This window comes from Drosophila teissieri, chromosome 2L (assembly GCF_016746235.2).
Source record: "Drosophila teissieri strain GT53w chromosome 2L, Prin_Dtei_1.1, whole genome shotgun sequence".
Classification (NCBI taxonomy): Eukaryota; Metazoa; Arthropoda; class Insecta; order Diptera; family Drosophilidae; genus Drosophila; species Drosophila teissieri.
In genome coordinates, this window is record NC_053029.1 from 4,944,543 (window position 1) to 4,962,859 (window position 18,317).

An 18,317-nucleotide genomic window follows, 5' to 3' on the forward strand; every position below is an offset into this window, starting at 1 on the left:
AGTACACACAAAGTGCACACAAAAAAAATGGTGGTACCTAATTGAACATTTTTATATGCTAACTCATGTACTTGTTTCTTCAAAGTGCATCCTGTATGCAGTGAAGTAAATATTATTTCCCATTTGTTAGTCGTTTTCCTTTGGTCATTTCTATTTTAAAGATCATTGTTTTATGCAGTTTTTAGGTGAGTTGTTGTGGATTTTTTCAAACTCTCATATATACCAGAGTTTTTGCAAAGTGCACTTAGGAGTGCTAGCACTCCGGGCGTTGTTTTTTGGCGCGTCTTCATGTCTGCTTTAATTACTGGAACTTCTGAAACCGAACTAGTCCCTGCACCACTTAATGTCAATAAAAATGTCAATTGCACACGCGACCTTGGGCCGCCCGTATGGCTTTCCGGTCAAGTCGGCCGGATTTCGGATGGCATATCACTCCAAACGGCAGCGATTAAAATGGATTTTTTTCGGCAACAAGGATTTTGCGGTCCTCACAGCTGAGCGGCGTAAACAAAAACAACAGGCCGCCTGAATTTAGAGAGGTAGAAAGAGAGAGACGGAGAGAGAGAGAAAGGTGGACAGAGAGCAACCGGCTTTGGTGACACGTGCTCCAAAAACTGGCGGCGCTACGTGGCGTATACGTATTGCGCTGACGCCGTGGCCATTTTTCACTGCTTTTTTCAGTTTTTTTTTTCTCCTTTTTGCCTTTGTTGCCGCTAATGTGTTTTGAAAACGCATATCCCAATTCAGTACGGTGTACAGTTACCGCTGGGCAATGGCAACGTGCAAAACAAAAGCCGAACTCCTCATCCGTCTCATCAAGGAGTTGGAGTGAGAGAGTGGCCGAAAGAGAGCCTTTTCGATGGGGATGGCAACACCAACGCAGGAGAGTACCAACACAACTGCATGGCGACAGTGGGAGGTAAACAGTGAAAGAGGACGAGCGAACACACGCACTGTGAGAAAGTCGGTGGAAATTGCATTTCATCACAAAGATATATATTAATTAAATTAACAATTGCCGTTCCGAACTGAGCTCTGCACGGCGTATTATTTAAACTATTTATAGAAAATATTGCATACTTACCGGGGACAATGTAGTTAAATGTAATCCTGTGAGTATTCTTAAGAATATTTCTCCACCCTGTGATGTTAAGATACCATATTACGATGTACCGATTCTTTACTTAATAAATATAATTAAAAAAAAAATCCTGTGAGAATTCAGTATGCAATTTATAGGAAATGTAAATCTTAATGATACGTATGACTATGAATCAGTTGTGTCCTGCTATAATTGCAATCATTTTTGCAAGTGCAGAGAGAAATGAGCGAAATACAAAGGGTGAGGAGCCTTGCGAGAGAGCGAATAAATCCACGAAGGCGAAAAACACGACGTCACTGCCACGTTGCAATTTCCTTCGTGCTCACATTGGCAAGTGCAGTGGTTCGGGTTCAGTGGATAAATGTATTATTAATGAATTTTAAAATATTACTAAAGTAAGTTTATCAACATGTTTAAATATATTTTATTTAAATGTTTCCTAATAAAGATATTACTCCTTTATTGAGAATGTGATGGAAATAATTGTTTAAGTTAAAACTGCAAATATTCTTCGAGATCTGTCTAGAACGTTTATGGAAGCATTGTAATCGACCCACTGTGTGACGATGGCAACAACAACAGGCTGCGGCGAAAACAGCAACATCTGCTGCTGTTGCTGTTCCGACTGCTGCTGTAGCTGCGGCGCTTTCATGGCTGCTGCTCCTTGGTCCGCGAAATCAGTTCGTTGTCGTCAGTCAGCCAGTTCAGTTCAGTTCGGTTTTCGCAGAGGACATCAAGGCAGAGAACCAACAGCCCGAGGAAAATCCATCCAAGGCGAAGGCAACACCAGCAGCGAATTGGAGCAGCAACAGCAACAACGCAGCAGCAGTAGCAGCACCAGCAGCAACGCAACAGCAAGCAGTCCAGTCCAAGCACAGTTGATGCAAAAAGTTCTCAAACCAGCCGCCGCAATCGAATTATTCAAACTCGAATTCGATTCCACTGTGCGTGTACCGTTGTGGGCGCGTGTGTCGGTGTGTGTGTGTGCGTGAGTGTCCTTGGTTGTGTGTGGCCAAAATAGAAAAAAGAATATAAAGCCAAACTGAAGTAAATCAACACTGAGGGCGCCACCAGGATTCAGCCGCCCACGCAGGACTAAAAAAGGAAGCTGAAATCAGGCCAGGCCGCAGAGGAAAATCAATTTTCTGTTAAAATACATAAACTGCAACGATAGACGCGTCTCGAAAAGCGAATTGCCGAGTATTGTAGTCGGCTGCAAAACTCCAAAAACTCCTCACCCTTTTTCCCGCCGCCCCTTTCAATCGCCATGCACACACACTCACTCGCGTAGCACACACACACGCCACACACACACACGCACGTACATAGCAGCAGCGCTTGGACGTTAACGGTGAAAATAAGAAGAAGACGCCGCCTGGTTAGGCCATCAGTGGAGGTGCAACGGGGGCTAAGGGAGGAGCAGAAAGGAGTGGAGAGCCGAGGAGGAGAATCAAGAGAACTAACTGTAATCTCTGGCGGAGACAGCTCACAACAGTCGCGTCCATCGAGTTAGGCCCACTCAATAATCAATCGACAGAAAAATCAATCACAGCCTGCCGACATCTCCATTCAAAAACGGCCTAACCAAGAAGCAGCAAAGCAGAACTCAGAAAAAAGAACTTCCAGAATTTCCAATAATATAAAACAAATAAAAAAAAAAACAACTATCAACTAAAACAGCCTAAAATAATAACTAAATTTTTCTAATAAAGACATCTGTGATTTGAATATAAAAACGGGACATAAATTTAAAAACAACAATTATTTTCATACTGCACTTTTTCAAAACCAACAACAAAATAACTGAAAACAAAATCAATTAATTTTATAAATTTCCAAACATAAGCCACATAGAATTCGGTGAGCGTATAAAATAAATAAAAATATAAATTTAAATATATACCGCGCACGCAAAGCTGACACGCCTCGAGGATAAAGTCGAAAACCGCAAAAGCAAGGAGAAAGCAAAGCAAAAGCACCACCACAACCGCCAAACAGCAGAAAAGCAGAAGCAGAAGCCGCACCACCAGCCAAGGCAGCCTCAAATTCACACAAGGTCAACGGAATTAATATTTTTTGTAAGTGCACTTTGCAGGCAAACGAAATCGCGGTGGGGAACTGTGCCCTATGCACATTCCTCGGATCGTATCTGATTTTTCCGTTTTAATTGAGAACACGTCGCTAACTTTTCTGCGCGCCATTCCCGAAAGTGCACATGTGCATGTCAATTAGCGTGGATGCGGCTAAGAAATCGCATCAGTAATCAGCCGCCAAGGGTTCCTCGAAATTCGCTTTTCGATGCTATTTCAGCGAGTCGTATCATTAATAACTATGAAAATAGCCTACAACATATAGAATCTATGAGATACAAATATTTCCCATCTTTTGTATGCTTACTGGCATATCCATTGCAGTTATTGTGGAGTATTCATTTTAATCTTCATATTGATTATACCTTTCCTTATTTCATATTTACCCCTTCCTTCTATTCTTTTAAGCCAATCACTTGCGGTTATTGTGGGCTATTTCCATCTTGTTTCCTATGACTACCTCATTTACTTTTTCCTATTTATTGAAATCCCCTCTATCCTTCATATTTTCTCTTGGTATTCTGCTAATCTCTTACCTCCCGTTGATCCTTACAAATGGAAACCTTTCCATTCAATTGCATTTTACTTCTTTTGAGCTATTCCTATTTATTTTAACTGAGTGTACCTGAGTTCAACCAAGCCTCATTTCCTGGAAATTTGCAAATATGTATGTATGTGCGGCTTACAAGCGAATTCAGGGGAAGCCAGCTCATGACAAATTCATGATGCCCTTCCGACCAGGGTATTAAGATTTAACGCATCGCAGCCATATGGCAACTCAATAATTAGGCCGGAAAAAACCCAAACGTAGCCAAAATAAATTGGCTGACAAGTGCGATAGCATGCCACAGGTAAGGCGGCAGTCGTGGGCGGGGTAGTCTACCGACCATATAGAGAAGAAAGGGCTCGGGATTGGAATGCGAATGCGAAAACGAAATTTCTCGGGGCGATGTCAGCACCTGCGGTGTTGCGTCTGGGTTTCCGATTTCCCCGCGGGGGTGCCGCCGAGAAATGTCAACGGTATTTTTATCCATTAAATCAACAAAAACTGTCAAAGCAGACTCATCGCTATAAGGCAGCCAACCTGAAAAGTTAGACAGGGGATATTACTTTTTACCAATTCACCCATTACATGAGTTTGAGGATTAACAAAAAACTTGGGCTTTAGAAGTTTTAACTAAGGGGATTCGCTAGCTAGAGAAGGATAATTGAAAACATTTGAAATAAAAAATGTATTCTAAATGTGTATTCTTTAACCTCTTATGCTAAGAAGTTGACAAATCTCGTCAACAGAAATAGCAAATGCTCAAGTCTGATATTGATTTTGCCAAGGCACACAAGTGCTAAGCACTGTCTGAGCTGAATCAGACGTGATGCGGATACGTGGCATATCTTGGCCAGTGGTCTGGTCCACCCACTCGTACTCCTGCATTGCCGGGCCCACCTTGGATTATGTACAACATGGCTAATACTAATTTCAGGCAGCGTGTGCCCCATTGCTACATTCGTTTTGAGCGCACAAGTTACTGCAATAAATAGTCATAGTAACCGCTGGCGGTGGGCGGACTGCAAAATGGGGGAGCGGCACATGCCGTTGTAGGGCGAAGGATAATGATATTTGGCGCAATCGCCAATCAATCACAAAAGCCATCAATCTTGCGATAAAAACAAGAAAACACACATTATGTGTATTTGTATTGCCACAAAATAATATCTTTCCATCCACTATTTAAAGGATTGCTCTCATTTGTTTGACTTTAGTAACTACAGTACCGAAGATGAAATCAAAGGGTTTTCTGTTTTAATTCAAATATGTATATTTAAGGTTTAACCTTGATGCCATCCGAAAACTAGTAAATCTAGTCCAATCATGCCATCAATCAATGACGGTAATTGATCCCAATTTCAGTTAATCGAATCAAATTGATTATTCGGCGAAATTTGATGGAGATTACCTGTTTTGGCATGGCACTTTCCTGCTAATTTGGCTCAATTGCCAATGTCCTTCCGATGCACAACCAATTTAAAGGGCAGAGTAACCTGGGGGCCATAGTTCTCCATGGATATGAGGAACCAATCCATATTACGTTCCACCATTTGTGGCAGAGCATCCCTAATATCCGGACGTGAGTGCCCCGGTTCCTTAGAATCCCTCCGCTGTGACTTTTGCTTTCCAACTTGGCTATTGTTAAGCTCTTGGCCTTGAAAGAGGCCAAAAAGTGAGACCTTGATGGACGTATAGGGATTCTAAATATACAAGCATTACATAAAATACACACAAATGTAACCTGGCTTTAATTTCGTTGCAGAAATGGAAATCATTCCTGAAGGTAAACACTTTCGTTTGGTGCATGAATCAGAGCTTCCAGAAATTTTGGTAACTTTAGAACGCTATCTGCCGGAATCGTTAAAGGTGCGTATCAAAACTGCCATCTTATTTTTTTGCCTTCTTAATTTCTCTGAAAGTTTTGCATGACCGCCCGACTTGACACCAAGATATTCCCCAGGTGCCACGCCCAATTCTCAGATAATTTACCAACAATTACCTGCAGTTGGGCGGAAAAGGGGGGTTTTCCTGTAGTCAGGAGGCGTCACCGAGACCACCAGTCATGCAATCCCAAACCCTCAAAACTGGTCTCGCATTCTTTTTTTGTTTGTTGACCTGTTTTCACTGTTTACACTTGTATTTTTGTTCAATTTTTAATGCCATTCCGCCCCGAACATCACGTGCTTTTGTACTTTTGCTGGCTATATCTATGGTTTGGCAAAGGACTCAAGGATTTGGCCACCGCCGGAGTTGCCTCAAGTTTCGATTTTTAGCGAGCAACTTTTTTCCGGGGCGGTTACCAACAGCTAAGGGAACGCGATGCCCAAGTCTGGGAAATTGCTTTTGTAATTGTAAAATATGGGGAGTGCTTAAAGTCGTAAACTGGACTAATTTAATTTCATTAATTGTGCTCTCAAGTTATTAATATTAAACACGAACGATTTCGTACTTAAGTTGTAGATCCTTTACAAATGATAATAAGCCACTCATAATTTAAATATTATTATATTTTCATCACTCATATTCTTGGATTGGATTATATGCAACATTACCTTTTCTACTTGCAGTTTCATCAAACCATAAAAACGTACCTGAATGATCGTATTTGGGATTTCAAATTTTATGTTGCTAAAGATTGGCCCGACAAACCGATAATTCTCCATTTTCCAGGATGCACGCTTGCGGTGAGTCTAAAATTTTGCCATATACAAGACAAAGATTGACTAACATATTTTTTTAGCCACACAACAATATATACCAAACTCTAGGCATATTTTGTCCATCCGCACACATCGAGCATGTCGATATGCTGCGCACCGAAGATGTACTTATAGATTGGCAGAAGCCTATGTACCTGAACTTTACGCACATCGCCATTATGAATCGCCTGGATGACTTCTACTCGAAGTTCGGTGTGATGGAACGACTCAGTGGTGATATCTATGTGTGCAACAAGCTGAACACCGATCTGGAGCTGGAGCCGCTGCCGGAGGACGCGGAGATGCGTCTGCTGAACCTGGACAACGTGCAGGGCATACATGATCTATATCCTGCCAATGAAATCGAGTGCGTCCAGCTGTTTGACATCCTCGTGCGCAAGCTACCTGGCCTGGGCATCTTTCGCAAGGAGACCGGAGAGCTAGCCGCCTGGATGGTCCATTCATACTACGGTGCCATGTTCTCAATGCAAACACGTCCAGACTTTAGGCGCATGGGGTTAGTAGAGAACTAGAAATCTCTTCCTTCGGTTTTATTTAAATTGCTCATATACTAATTCTGCAATAAATCATTTTCCTCCTAGCTATGGAATCCGTCTGGCCAAGTCGCTGACCCAACTGGTGATCGAGCGCGGCTACACGCCCTTCGTGGTGATACGTCCTGGGAACGATGCGTCCCGCAGTTTGTATACGAAGCTGGGCTACGAGAAGGCTTTCGAGACGTGCCGCGTGCGGATGACACCGGATTGCTACGAGGACAGCACCGTGGGAACCATTGACAACACGTCCTATGGAAAGTTTCCGCCGTTGCCGCAGGGCGACTGCGTGGTGGTGACCAAGCTGCGGCGCAAGCATGTGCCCGGCGAGAGCCAGACGGTGGACGAGGGCATCGAGGATATGTTGGCTGAAAAATGTGATATCAGCGGCGACGAGGCGAGGGAGCGCAAGACCACGACCGACGAGGGCATCGGGGAGGACAAGTAGGCCAGGTTGGGTTAGGGAAACGAGATATGAGATCGATCGGAGCGCTACGCCCACGCAGAACTTATGCTTAAAGCTGTAAGCACCCATTAGGACTCTTTAGGACAGACAGGACATGGCACACATCAAGTGGCGTTGATTTTTTAAACAATTATATTAACGAGAAAACCAAGAAACTGTACGAGTATATTTATAGATGGTATATGAAGCTTCCTCACACAGAAACGCGGCGGCGTCAATCGGCGAATGCGGTTTTTTCGCCCAGAATCAAGGGATTTATTTTATATGGGTATTGATTAGGATTCGATGACAAGAACTAAACATTAACCGGGGGATTTAAACGATCAAGAGTTGCGCTGAAGTCAGACATTTTAAACGACAACCGAAGACAGAGAGAGAGAAAATTTTTAATTTTTTGCTAAAAATGCTTTTACAAAAGTGAACTCCGAGAACGAACAGAGAACACAAACAGAGTGGCTCAATGCAAATCAAGGAGCGCATCAATTTATTAAAACTATTATATATATTAACTCTATATATCAAATTGTTAAACGAACTAAACAAGCAACACACACCAACTACTTCTCTCTTCTGGCTCGCCACGCAAAATCTCTGAACAGGATAATCTTGATAATCTCGAATCAACTGAAAAACACAAAAATCTCTCGCTTGGGCCATGGAACAGAGCTATGCACAATTTCCTCTATTTAAAGAAAACGTTTCAGAATACTACATATATATTTTTCAAACTATATTGAATACTTTCGATGACCCAAACGAAGTGCTTTGATTTTAAATGGTCTTGTACCAACCAAACATATTTGGATTTATAGGCTTTTTTCAAATTTATATATATACCCAAATCCAAGAAAGGAATACGAAGCGAAGCAAAAACCAAACAAAAATACAAAATAAATATATATTTTATTATTACGAAATTTTATTAAACTACGCAAACGAGTACTCAATGATTTTGCTCCTATTTAGCTGAACTAAAACGAAACAAACAAAATAAAAAAACACGCCAAAGATGTCTTCTGCTTCATTTTAAGTACATACTACCCGACCCGATTCCCAATTTCCAATTCCCACTACCCCTTAGATGATTTTGGACTAGTCGAGTGCGGCGAAGATCTGGGTCATCTTTGGAGGTTTTCTATTATGAAAATGCAAAAACCGAATCTCAATATATATGCAAGAAAATCAAATTAAATGAAAAAGTTATATATTACAACTGCTATATTGTATGTACTCGAACTAAAAAACGAATGAGAAAAAAAACAAAACAAACACAAAAACCTAAAAGAAGCAAATTTAAATAAATAACAATATTGAGACAGCACACTGTAGGTTCTTCCTATCTCTGACGAAAAAGATAACAATTGCAGTGGCAACGGAACGAAGATAGCTGGAGGTAAAGATAATTTCTGCTCTAGAAATATTTTCTAAAATATTTACGATGCTTTCCACTTCGTAGCTCGAAACTCCCACATTCATTTGCATACAAAACAGCAGCTCTTCCTAAAGCCTAGCATTAAAAGTATTAATTGTTTCCATAATTTACGAGCTCACTTTAACCGCTGAATGGCCTCAGCTAGCGCACACACTGCGCTAAAATTATCTGTTCATTGTTAATGAAATTTACGTGTGCAAACACAACAGCACACTTAGATAAACAGTTGGACGGATGCGTAAAAGATGAAGACAGCCGCCCATCAGGGCATGTGGCAATGTCTAGGTGGTGTTTTGCAACAATATTCCAGGCGCGCTCACTTGACGGTAAATTAAATTTTATTTATGTATAAAGAAGGCCTAAGTACGTCGTATGTGGTTTAAAACTAAGCAATAATGGATTTATAACCTGGACTACTGCTGCTGCTTCTCCTCGACTGTGCTCAGCTGGTTCTTCAGATGGGTGGCCACATACTGCCAGTACTTGCGACGAATCACATCGTGTTTGGTGGCCATGTCCTCGCACAGACCGTACACTTTACGGGCTAGCTGATCGCTATCGCTGACCTTCAGTTGGAGTGCCTGCTCCTGGTACAGATCGATGAGGAAGGCCAGCAGATAGGGCGATCGATTGCCGGCCTGGTAGAGCTCCTCCACGAACTCCACCACCTCCGGGTAGCTATTCAGAAGTGCATTTCCATTGTCGCCCTGTCGCATCACGCCCACCAAATAGTTCCAGGCACTCTCGTTGTTCTTAATGATGCGAATCCTGTTCATCGTGTAGGACAGTTCCCGCTGGATTAAATCCGGTGTGTAGCCGAAATGCTTGACCACGAAGAAGCGCTGGTTCCAGGCTGAATTATTGCGCTGATCCTCGCAAATCAGACGGTCCACAAACCCAAGTTCGTCATCATAGAGACTGCAAATAATGAAATGTAATTTATTGAACGTAATTTTCTCTTAATTAACATAATTTTACTCACTTAAAACTGCGAATGGCCCACTGGCGATGCTGCCAGGCGTGGTAGTTCTTGGCATCCCCATCGTTGACCAGGGCGTTCTCAGTGAGCTCCAGCTCGTTGCTGGGATCGTTCAGCATCTCGACGATGACGCGACGGTGGTGCCAAACCTGGTAGTTTTTCGAGTTCTGGCCAATCACCTCGCTCAGATAGTCCAGTTCCGCATTCAGATCTGCCTTCAGTTCGCGCAGGACGTCGCGTCTGTACTGCCAGACCGTGTAGTTCGCCGGATTCAGACGCAGTGCATCCGTGGTGAGGTCCAAGGCACGTTGGCTCTTCTCTCCGCGCGCGATTATGGCCCTCATGTAGTCGAAGACCTCGCGAACTACGGTGTACGGATATATTTTCACAGATATAGTGACTTCCAGAGATAAAGCCGCATGCATTACTCACACTTTTGACTGTAAGCAATGGACACCACCGGATTGGGACCGTCGTCCTGGGCGAGCGGCTGCACATCCTCCCAATCGGAGCGTTCGCTGTAAGGCAACCAATCTGTGCCCAGGTACTCCTCATCCGAACTGTCGCCCATCGCGGTTAATTGAAAACAAAACTGTTGAGCGCGGGTGAGTGTGGAATTTTATGTTGTTCTGTTTTACTTGTCCGAATTTATCGGGCTCTATCGTTCATCGATAACGTGAGGCGTTTTTTTTCCGAAACTATCGTTGTCAACTGTTCGATATCGAGGGCACTATTATTTGAAATACTAGAAAATACTACATTCAAACAACGGATTTTTAAATATATTATATGAAATTCAAAAATAATTAATATATGTTTATCAATTATATTAGAAATTAGGTTATACACAAGCTTCTTGTTAATGTGGTTATACACAAGCTTCTTGTTAAAACATTTATTAAGATTTCAATAAAAGTGCACAAAGTGACTGATTCCATTAAAACTAGACGTAGACATCCGCGTGCTCATTTTACCATAATATTCGATTCATTGGTATAAGAGTAGTTCTAGAAACGAGGCTTAAACGTGGCCGGATACTGATTAAAGCGCGGACGCAGTGCAGCTTTTGATTTCTCGAACTTCTCGCCCGAGTTGCCCAGGATGACCCCATCGGCCAGCTTGCCAGGATGGTCCGTAGCATTGGATCGGTCCGCATTGGCCTCGGCCACATCGATGATCCGCGGATTCTTGCGGTACCTGTACCACCAGTACTCAAAGACCAGGGTGATGCAGGCCATTCCAATACCCACGAATATCACGATGAAGACGCCACCAATGTTCTGGATTGAGATGCCATCCGATTGATCCTCCGGCTTATCGCACTTGGCCTGAGCTTCGTCGTTCTTCCACCACTTCTCCTTGAGCTTCTCCAGTTGTCGCTTGTTGAGCAGAGTCAGGATTCTAAAGCAAAACAATTATATAGAGAATCTCAACCTTACAATTACCTATTACTCACGCATTATTGAACTGATCCTTGAGATGCGAGCCCTGCTGAACGGCTATGGCATAGGGTTTCCTGGAGAACTCCTCGCCCACCACCTGAAGATCGCAGTTGGTCAACTGCAGGTAGCGTATATCGGTAGCATCGCCCAGGAAGGCAAATCCCGTGGCTGCTGTCGAATTCCTAACCCGGGCCACGGCTTCTTCGAGTGTGGCAGGTAGATGCGCCTCCTGCATGGCCTGCCACATCTTGGTGTACTTATCGCTCACTGGATAATCCCAGACAGCCAGCTTGGAGCGCTGCAGCGGGGTGAGGGAGTCGTTCAGGGACAGGTCCTTCCAGATCTCGTAAAACATCTGCTCTATGTTGGCCATACGCTCGAAATATGTCATGGCAGAGGAACCATTCAATGGAGCGTACAGGATCTTGTACTGCTTCGCCAGGTCATCCAAGCTTTCAACGGGCGTATCCAAACGTGATACGGTCAAGAAGGCAGCCAAATTGGCAGTGTACGAGGCAATGATGATAAAACTTGAGAGAATAACAAATTAAATCAAATTTTGAAAAATCTAAAGAGGACTACCCACCCAAATAACCACCAGGTGGCGGCCACTAAACGCCCGGATAGATTTTTCGGCGCCTCGCCGCCACCTTGGGGTGTCAGTGAAGTCATGCAGAACCAGAGGCACTCCTTCAGATTGAACTCGCGCTTCTCCTCGTCGTCCTTGTACTTCTCCCGATTATTCTGATAGCTGTAGGGACTCCAGCGATCGAAGATCCACATGAGAAAGCTGGTGAAGAAGTAGGCAGCCAGGATGCACAGCCACACGTTCGTTTCCAACACGGTGAGGAACTTGAACAGCGAGCTGGGGGAGCTGGGTCGCTGCATCATGATCGTGATCCCGACCAGATCGTAGTACGGAACCGTGAAGTCAATGACTATCTCCCGTTCGGCCATCACCGACATGCTGCCAAGGCCAATATCCGCCTGTTTGTCCATCAGCTTCTTCACAATGCCATTCCATTCGGCGTTCTCGTCCATGTTGCCAAACTTGCCGTCCTCCACCTCCTGGATGGTGTAATCAAAGTGGACAATCGCGGCAATCTCGTTGATCAGATCTATGCAGTATCCTTTGTATCCTTTCGGAGCCGTTTCATCGCGAATTATGAAAGGAGCTTGCTGTGAAGTTTAAATATAAGTTAGATTATAATGTAAACAATATAGTTTTCTCTTAGTTTTAAGTTTTTGACTAAAACAACGTGGTTTACCTTTAATATTCTGTATATATATTAAGTTAAATGTAACTAAGTAGGACCAAAAAACGAGACACACAACGACTACAAGTTAAATATATTAAAAATAAAAGCAACTATCATATGAAAACTACTAAAACTAATAATTGCACTACTAATACATCCTTTGTATTCCCCTGTCGTGACCCACCACAACAGTAAAGATTCGATAAACCGTATCCGCAGTGAGATTCTTCATCTGCTCCTTATCGTCGACGGTGAGTTCCGAGTCCAGACCCGATTCCCATTTGCCAATGGCTTTGCTGTTCACGGAACTGCCACCACGGATCTGTAGCACGCTTATATCCATATCGAATTTCATGAAGCTATGCCCATTGAATGGCTGAGTGGATTGCGTGACGAGATCGAAGGTGCCATACGAAGTTTTTTCGGTAATCTGTGAAACGGAAATCAAAACGGAAGTGGTTAATCAACCATAATTTGTTGCACACGTGCTGGGAGCAGCAACCTTGGTGAAGTAATCCCGAAGATCCAAGTTCCTTGGGGGTGTGTTGCCACCTTGGAAATCGTCACAGTTCAGATACTCCATGTCCTTTGGCCAGGCGCCCGATTGTAACATTTCTCTGCAGGCGAAATTGGTAAATACATATAGTAAGTAATAAATAAATAATAAGTATAACCCACTTGATGGTAAGGAAACTCCTGAGCGCCAGATCAAAGTAAAACGCGGAGGACAGCTGCGGTTCTTCGTTCAAGTTATAGGTGGTGCGCAGCAATCCCAAGCGATCTCGATTTTCCTTATACGCCACGGGTTTCAAAAACATAATGGTCGCATTATCCCGCTGGCTGCTGATCTCTCCTTCGTTCTGGGTGATGGCGTGCCAGGCGAAGTTGCGCTCGAAATACGCCGGCTTCACGGACTCCAGGACCATGCTGATTGATTGCAGGGTGCCCAGAATGAAGAAGTTGTTGATGTCCAAATTCCTCAGCTTTTCGATCTGCTCCTCGCGCTCAAGCTTTCCATCCTTGGCTATGGCGGTGATCACATGACGCGTTTGGATGTTCTGCAGCAGGGACTTGTACTTGTGGTCCATAACGAAGGAATCATCGTACAGAATGGCAGCTGGTGGGGATTTGGAATGGTATACATTAATACTCACTTTTATATAATTATCAAATCCTTTTACCATTGGTGATGTTAAGATAAGTCACTATACTTTTGATGACCTGGGGAATAATGTCCGCCGGCGGCATCACCTGCAGCAAATACTTCTGCTTCGCCTCATCCAAGTCGCGCCACTGCCTCAAGTCACCCTGCTGACCATAGGAGGCACTAATGGTGGGCAGACCCAGGGCCTGGGTGAAGCTCTTCACCGTTTCCGAGGCTATGCCCGATTTGGTGGTGTCCAGGATCAAGTGAGGCGTCTGTTTCCTCTCAATACTTGTTGCATACTTATTGCAAACTGAGGTGGAAAGTGTGAGCGATAGAATCATAGAATAATCCCATGCACAACTCACTAGCTTCCAGCAGCACCTTGGCATCCGACTTGTTTGCCTCTATCGAATCCAACTGCACAGAGAGTCCATATCCGATGTTCTTCTTCAAGTAGGTGAGCACCACCTCCACAGCCTTGGCCGCCGGCTCATTGTCCACCTCGTTGATGAACACTATGAGCACAAATCGATGGGATCAGATGGGGTAAAGTGCATTGGCCAAAAGCATTACGTGGCACTGCGTTTGTTTGCTTGCCCTAAAAACTCATTATGACAGGCACCACCCAACTAATCTACCCAACCGATATGGTTCTCCACCATTATCATCTAATTAGTTTACTTTATATCCAACGAATCTAAAGAGTTGGAACGTATTTGATGTACTATAGTTTTGAGAAAATAAGAAAATGTTCTGAAAGATGTTTTTAGCAAATCCTTTACCCATGAAACTGAGTGTACATACTATTAATCATTATGTATATTATGAATATATATTATATTAAATTTATCTATATTTCAAGCTTATTATCTATATGCACTTTGATCGATGCTCAACTTACACACATTGATATTTTGAGTAGTTTGCGCGGCGATCTCCAAACTCAAACTGCTTAATAGCGATAGAAATCCAACCAGCCAAAGGACTTTCGAGGTCTTTGCTTTCACCAAAATCATGATGGTATTCACATAGGATTTTCGATTTAATTTTAAGAGCTAAAAATCAACCGCACTGGACGAAGAACAAATGGTGACTGGACAGGAAACTACGCTTTTGAAAAGGGATACAGATACAAGCTATACTGCCACTGACAATTTCACTTTCAACCAGGACAGTGTGTGGACACATGGGTGTAACCTTGGTGATAATCAATTTGGTCAGCAATCGTGCCCACAACGCCACATTCCCACCTCAACAACTCCCCAATCCAAGCATGAACCCATATCCTGGTTCGATGGTTCGTGCTGGAACTCAAGCGTTAATTGGTGTCGGTTAGGGAGAGGGGATTCGGTTTGGGGGGGAAGTCATTATGTGGTACTAAGGAGCTGTTATATTGTCAATTCATCATGAAATTATTACTCGAATCGGTGGAGTGGAAACATTGGGAATAGGGTCACAATGGGCATAAGTATTTATGAACTCTTGATTTGAAAATAAAAAGTTACCAGCACACATAAATAGTACAAAAAGTGGGTATCCCTAGTAATAACTGTGACTTATTATCAAAAAACTTATACTAGCAACTATTTTAGATTAGTTGTGACTCACACGATTTATAATCTAGCCCAGACAAATCGCACTGATAAGACTTTGGTCAAGCGCTCCCCATTAAGCAGCCAACAACAATTGACGAAAGTACAAAATTAATTTTATTTTTGATTAATTATACATTAAACGAACTTTACGCCCGACGTCATTTCTAGTGTAGAGCATAGCACCCTACGAGCAAAATTAAAGAGAAAAACGCCGCCTAAAATAAACATCTATAAGATTATGCAGCAGTTGCGCGAGCCGCATTTCAGATATAGCCACTCTATATATATATAGTCATGCCCGTTCCGAATTGGGCGTTGTGGTGGTGGCGGTGTCGACTAGCGAACATTGTCATTATGCGTAGACCTAGAGTTATCTTTAACTTACACAGTTCACGATGGTTAGATAGGTAGATGATACGTACATTACACAGATCGAATTATATATAACTAAAGCCTACGTTGCGTGTATAAGCATAAATCTCACAAGTTCCAGTCATCAGGCCCCGACTCCTGGCGTATCACGGGCGGGGTTAGCGGAGCTCTCGGTGCACCGGGCACTGGAGTGGGCACCAAAGGTGCGGCTCCGCGCAGCGAGCTCCCGTAATAAGGCGGCGGCCGGTGGCTATTGATGCTCGGCGCGTTGGAGCTGTGCGTGGACGAGGCGGAGGAATCGCGCACCCGTCCCGCATCGAAAACGGGCGCCTGGGCGTAGCGATGGGGGTGTCCCAACTGCGGTGTCTGGGACCGCGAATGAGAGCGATCGCGTCGCATCAGCTGCTCCTGTTGCAGCCGTTGCTGCTGCACATATTGCTGCTTGCGCTGCTTGAGGAGCTGCTCGTCTCGCTGGAGCAAACGCTGGCGCTGCTGCAGCTCATACTGCTGCCGCTGCATTGCACTCAGTCGGTTGGCCTTGCTCCACGGATTGCCGCCGAAGCACAGGTTCGATATGAAGACCACCGGCGAGAAGAGACGCAGGGAGACCTCACTGGGCGGAAGTCAAATATTTAGTTATTTATATTTATAGATAGAGTACAGAAGAGCTTCTCTAAATCGATATATGCTGGTCACAAAGAATGAGAAAACGAATTATATTTAACAAAGACGTACAATTTAAGCAGTTTGGACTAGAATTGCGTGATAGAAGTTCGATTTAGGGAAGCTGGACTGTATTACCAAACCAAAAACACTTACGTGGTGTCCACAATGGGTTTTGCCTCATTACCGCTGAGTATGAACAGAGGAAAGAAGATGGAGAAGATGCAGCTGCTGACGATCACCGAGCTGGACAGATTTGTCAGCACGGTAAGCGGTATTCCGAAACCGAAGAAATAGGGCCAGTTCTTCTCAATGTACGTGAGGCGTCTATGTAGCTCCCAGCCCATGTTGAACCACTTGTACTCAAAGGAGTACAGTGAGTAGAGAAGGCACAGATGCACAAAGCACAGTGATGAGCCCACATACTTGACGGGCACGAGGTTCACCAGCATGCTCTGAACCAGGAACAGCATTTGCACCACCATGCTGAATAGGAAGTCGGCCACCAGTTTGCTGATCCCGGGGATTAGCTGCGGGCGTCCCTTTCTCACGCGATAGGCGGCATTGGCTATGTCCGCGAACCACAGTGAGCTCACAATCTTCGAAAGCATGAAGATGGGCAGGACCCACATCATGCCGAAGAGCAGGGATAGGATGGGATGTAGCCAGCCCCAAACCACCGGCAGGGTCTCGGATTGGGCTCCATAGAAGATGGTGAGGCAGAATTTAAGCGTGGGCAGCAGAGCGGATTCGAACAGGACGATGCTCAGCCAGGTGAAACCGCCATTGAGCATGCAGCACTTGAACAGCTTCTTGGCGATCTTCTTTTCCCTGTGTCGCCGGATTATAAATCAAGTGCGCAATTAAGAAATATATGTGCGTGGGATGAGTCTTTGTGTTACACTTACCCCTGCGGCTGTTGATCCTGGGTGGCTGGCTTCTTGCCCAGGATCTTCTCCAGCGTCCGCTCGTCGGCGTTCTCCTCCGCCTGCTTGGCATACTCCTCCCGAATCATAGCAGCCGCGGAACTGGGCACTGGTGACGGTGACCTCCTGGCGCGTTCGTAACGATCCTTGTCGGTGCGACGCAGCTGTTGGCGGTGCTCCTGCTCGGCATTCTGGCGATTCACCTCGTCGTCGATGTGCAGGACCAGTGTCATGCCACGTATGCTGTCCCACAGGCCGTACAGAATGCCCAGGGTGATGTTCTGTGGTTGTACAACGCATTTAGTTGGGCCATTGTCTGTGTGCTCCAAAGGGGCAGTCTCAATCTTACCTTTATCGCCGCCATCTCGCGTGGACAGACCTTAGTTCCTGATCGGGGGCATTACGAAATGGACATGAAAGCATACGAAACGTGTTTAGCTGCTCGGGAGCGTATCAAAATGTGGCAGTGGGTCTTTGAATAAATTTGCGTTGTGCGAGACGAAGACAACATCGTTGGCGCCTTTACACTGCACAAAATAGCGTGTGCCTGAATATTCGGTTGGCTATGTGCCCTTTTAAAACTTTCACTTACATACTTATTGCTGGGCCAGTGCTTGCTGATTGAATTGTGAGTGTGCAGAAGACTTAAAAATCATTGAACTTTGTGCTGAATTTAATAATAATAATAGTTGTTTTGCTTGGTGTAAGAACACACAGTTGCCACCTGATGCGCAATGGGCGTTTCGCAGCACTTGTCAGTGATGCGCAGGGGAGTAGTGTTGTCAACTATCGATACTTATTAAAATTACCGTTATTATATGACAATAAATTGATGTGGTTTTCAATGGTGACGTATAAATTATTTTAATTTTCAGCAACTTATACGATTGTACAAAGACAAAGGTAATCGAATTTATATTCTTAGTATATCAAAGCAAATTTTTTTATTAGTTGCCTATATTTTGCAAGTCTATTATGACGTAATGAGAGTAACGGTTTTTGGTAAGGATATTCCCCATGTGATCGATATATCGATAGCACGAC

The 18,317-nt window shown here is 44.1% G+C and overlaps 4 protein-coding genes across 5 annotated transcripts; 1 reads left to right on the plus strand and 3 right to left on the minus strand.

Annotated features, from left to right (window-relative positions):
- Positions 1-1,769: 1,769 nt before the first annotated feature.
- Positions 1,770-9,070, plus strand: LOC122626004. Its single transcript, XM_043806100.1, has 5 exons — positions 1,770-3,180; positions 5,502-5,605; positions 6,307-6,423; positions 6,480-6,955; positions 7,041-9,070. Exons 2-5 carry the CDS (start codon positions 5,504-5,506, stop codon positions 7,438-7,440), a joined length of 1,095 nt encoding a protein of 364 aa, XP_043662035.1. The 5' UTR covers positions 1,770-3,180; positions 5,502-5,503; the 3' UTR covers positions 7,441-9,070.
- A 140-nt stretch (positions 9,071-9,210) lies between these two features.
- LOC122626005 (protein farnesyltransferase/geranylgeranyltransferase type-1 subunit alpha) lies at positions 9,211-10,530 on the minus strand. Its single transcript, XM_043806101.1, has 3 exons — positions 10,302-10,530; positions 9,873-10,233; positions 9,211-9,808 (listed from the first exon to the last, which is right to left on the minus strand). The coding sequence occupies exons 1-3, from the start codon at positions 10,438-10,440 to the stop codon at positions 9,304-9,306; spliced, it is 1,005 nt and encodes a 334-aa protein (XP_043662036.1). The 5' UTR covers positions 10,441-10,530; the 3' UTR covers positions 9,211-9,303.
- Positions 10,531-10,837: 307 nt separating this feature from the next.
- On the minus strand, positions 10,838-14,733 carry LOC122611602 (ionotropic receptor 25a). The gene is made up of 9 exons (XM_043784798.1): positions 14,619-14,733; positions 14,083-14,232; positions 13,752-14,027; positions 13,249-13,687; positions 13,073-13,187; positions 12,755-13,000; positions 11,898-12,490; positions 11,326-11,841; positions 10,838-11,270 (listed from the first exon to the last, which is right to left on the minus strand). Exons 1-9 carry the CDS (start codon positions 14,731-14,733, stop codon positions 10,877-10,879), a joined length of 2,844 nt encoding a protein of 947 aa, XP_043640733.1. The 3' UTR covers positions 10,838-10,876.
- A 670-nt stretch (positions 14,734-15,403) lies between these two features.
- On the minus strand, positions 15,404-18,021 carry LOC122611603 (etoposide-induced protein 2.4). Of its 2 annotated transcripts, XR_006325541.1 has the most exons (6): positions 17,866-18,021; positions 17,623-17,660; positions 17,256-17,554; positions 16,504-17,178; positions 15,735-16,297; positions 15,404-15,676 (listed from the first exon to the last, which is right to left on the minus strand). XR_006325541.1 is itself a non-coding variant. In XM_043784799.1 (5 exons), exons 2-5 carry the CDS (start codon positions 17,635-17,637, stop codon positions 15,793-15,795), a joined length of 1,494 nt encoding a protein of 497 aa, XP_043640734.1. In that variant the 5' UTR covers positions 17,638-17,660; positions 17,866-18,021; the 3' UTR covers positions 15,404-15,792. The 2 variants fall into 2 exon arrangements, 1 of the variants encoding a protein (XP_043640734.1); XM_043784799.1 differs by having other exon boundaries at positions 15,404-16,297.
- Between the last annotated feature and the right edge of the window lie 296 nt (positions 18,022-18,317).

What these genes read in the sequence shown, in the direction of transcription:
- LOC122626005 (XM_043806101.1), bottom strand. Translation starts at nt 10,440, where the DNA reads ATGGGCGACAGTTCGGATGAGGAGTACCTGGGCACAGATTGGTTGCCT. An exon ending in CATTGCTTACAGTCAAAAGT is followed by an intron (nt 10,234 to 10,301) that starts GTGAGTAATGCA and finishes CGTACACCGTAG; the next exon opens with TTCGCGAGGTCTTCGACTAC. An exon ending in TGGGCCATTCGCAGTTTTAA is followed by an intron (nt 9,809 to 9,872) that starts GTGAGTAAAATT and finishes CATTATTTGCAG; the next exon opens with TCTCTATGATGACGAACTTG.
- LOC122626004 (XM_043806100.1), top strand. Translation starts at nt 5,504, where the DNA reads ATGGAAATCATTCCTGAAGGTAAACACTTTCGTTTGGTGCATGAATCA. An exon ending in ATCTGCCGGAATCGTTAAAG is followed by an intron (nt 5,606 to 6,306) that starts GTGCGTATCAAA and finishes TTCTACTTGCAG; the next exon opens with TTTCATCAAACCATAAAAAC. An exon ending in CCAGACTTTAGGCGCATGGG is followed by an intron (nt 6,956 to 7,040) that starts GTTAGTAGAGAA and finishes TTTTCCTCCTAG; the next exon opens with CTATGGAATCCGTCTGGCCA.
- LOC122611603 (XM_043784799.1), bottom strand. An exon ending in CAGGATCAACAGCCGCAGGG is followed by an intron (nt 17,179 to 17,255) that starts GTAAGTGTAACA and finishes CCGGCGACACAG; the next exon opens with GGAAAAGAAGATCGCCAAGA. An exon ending in AAACCCATTGTGGACACCAC is followed by an intron (nt 16,298 to 16,503) that starts GTAAGTGTTTTT and finishes ACTTCCGCCCAG; the next exon opens with TGAGGTCTCCCTGCGTCTCT.
- LOC122611602 (XM_043784798.1), bottom strand. Translation starts at nt 14,733, where the DNA reads ATGATTTTGGTGAAAGCAAAGACCTCGAAAGTCCTTTGGCTGGTTGGA. An exon ending in TACTCAAAATATCAATGTGT is followed by an intron (nt 14,233 to 14,618) that starts GTAAGTTGAGCA and finishes TTGTGCTCATAG; the next exon opens with TGTTCATCAACGAGGTGGAC. An exon ending in TTATCTTAACATCACCAATG is followed by an intron (nt 13,688 to 13,751) that starts GTAAAAGGATTT and finishes AATCCCCACCAG; the next exon opens with CTGCCATTCTGTACGATGAT.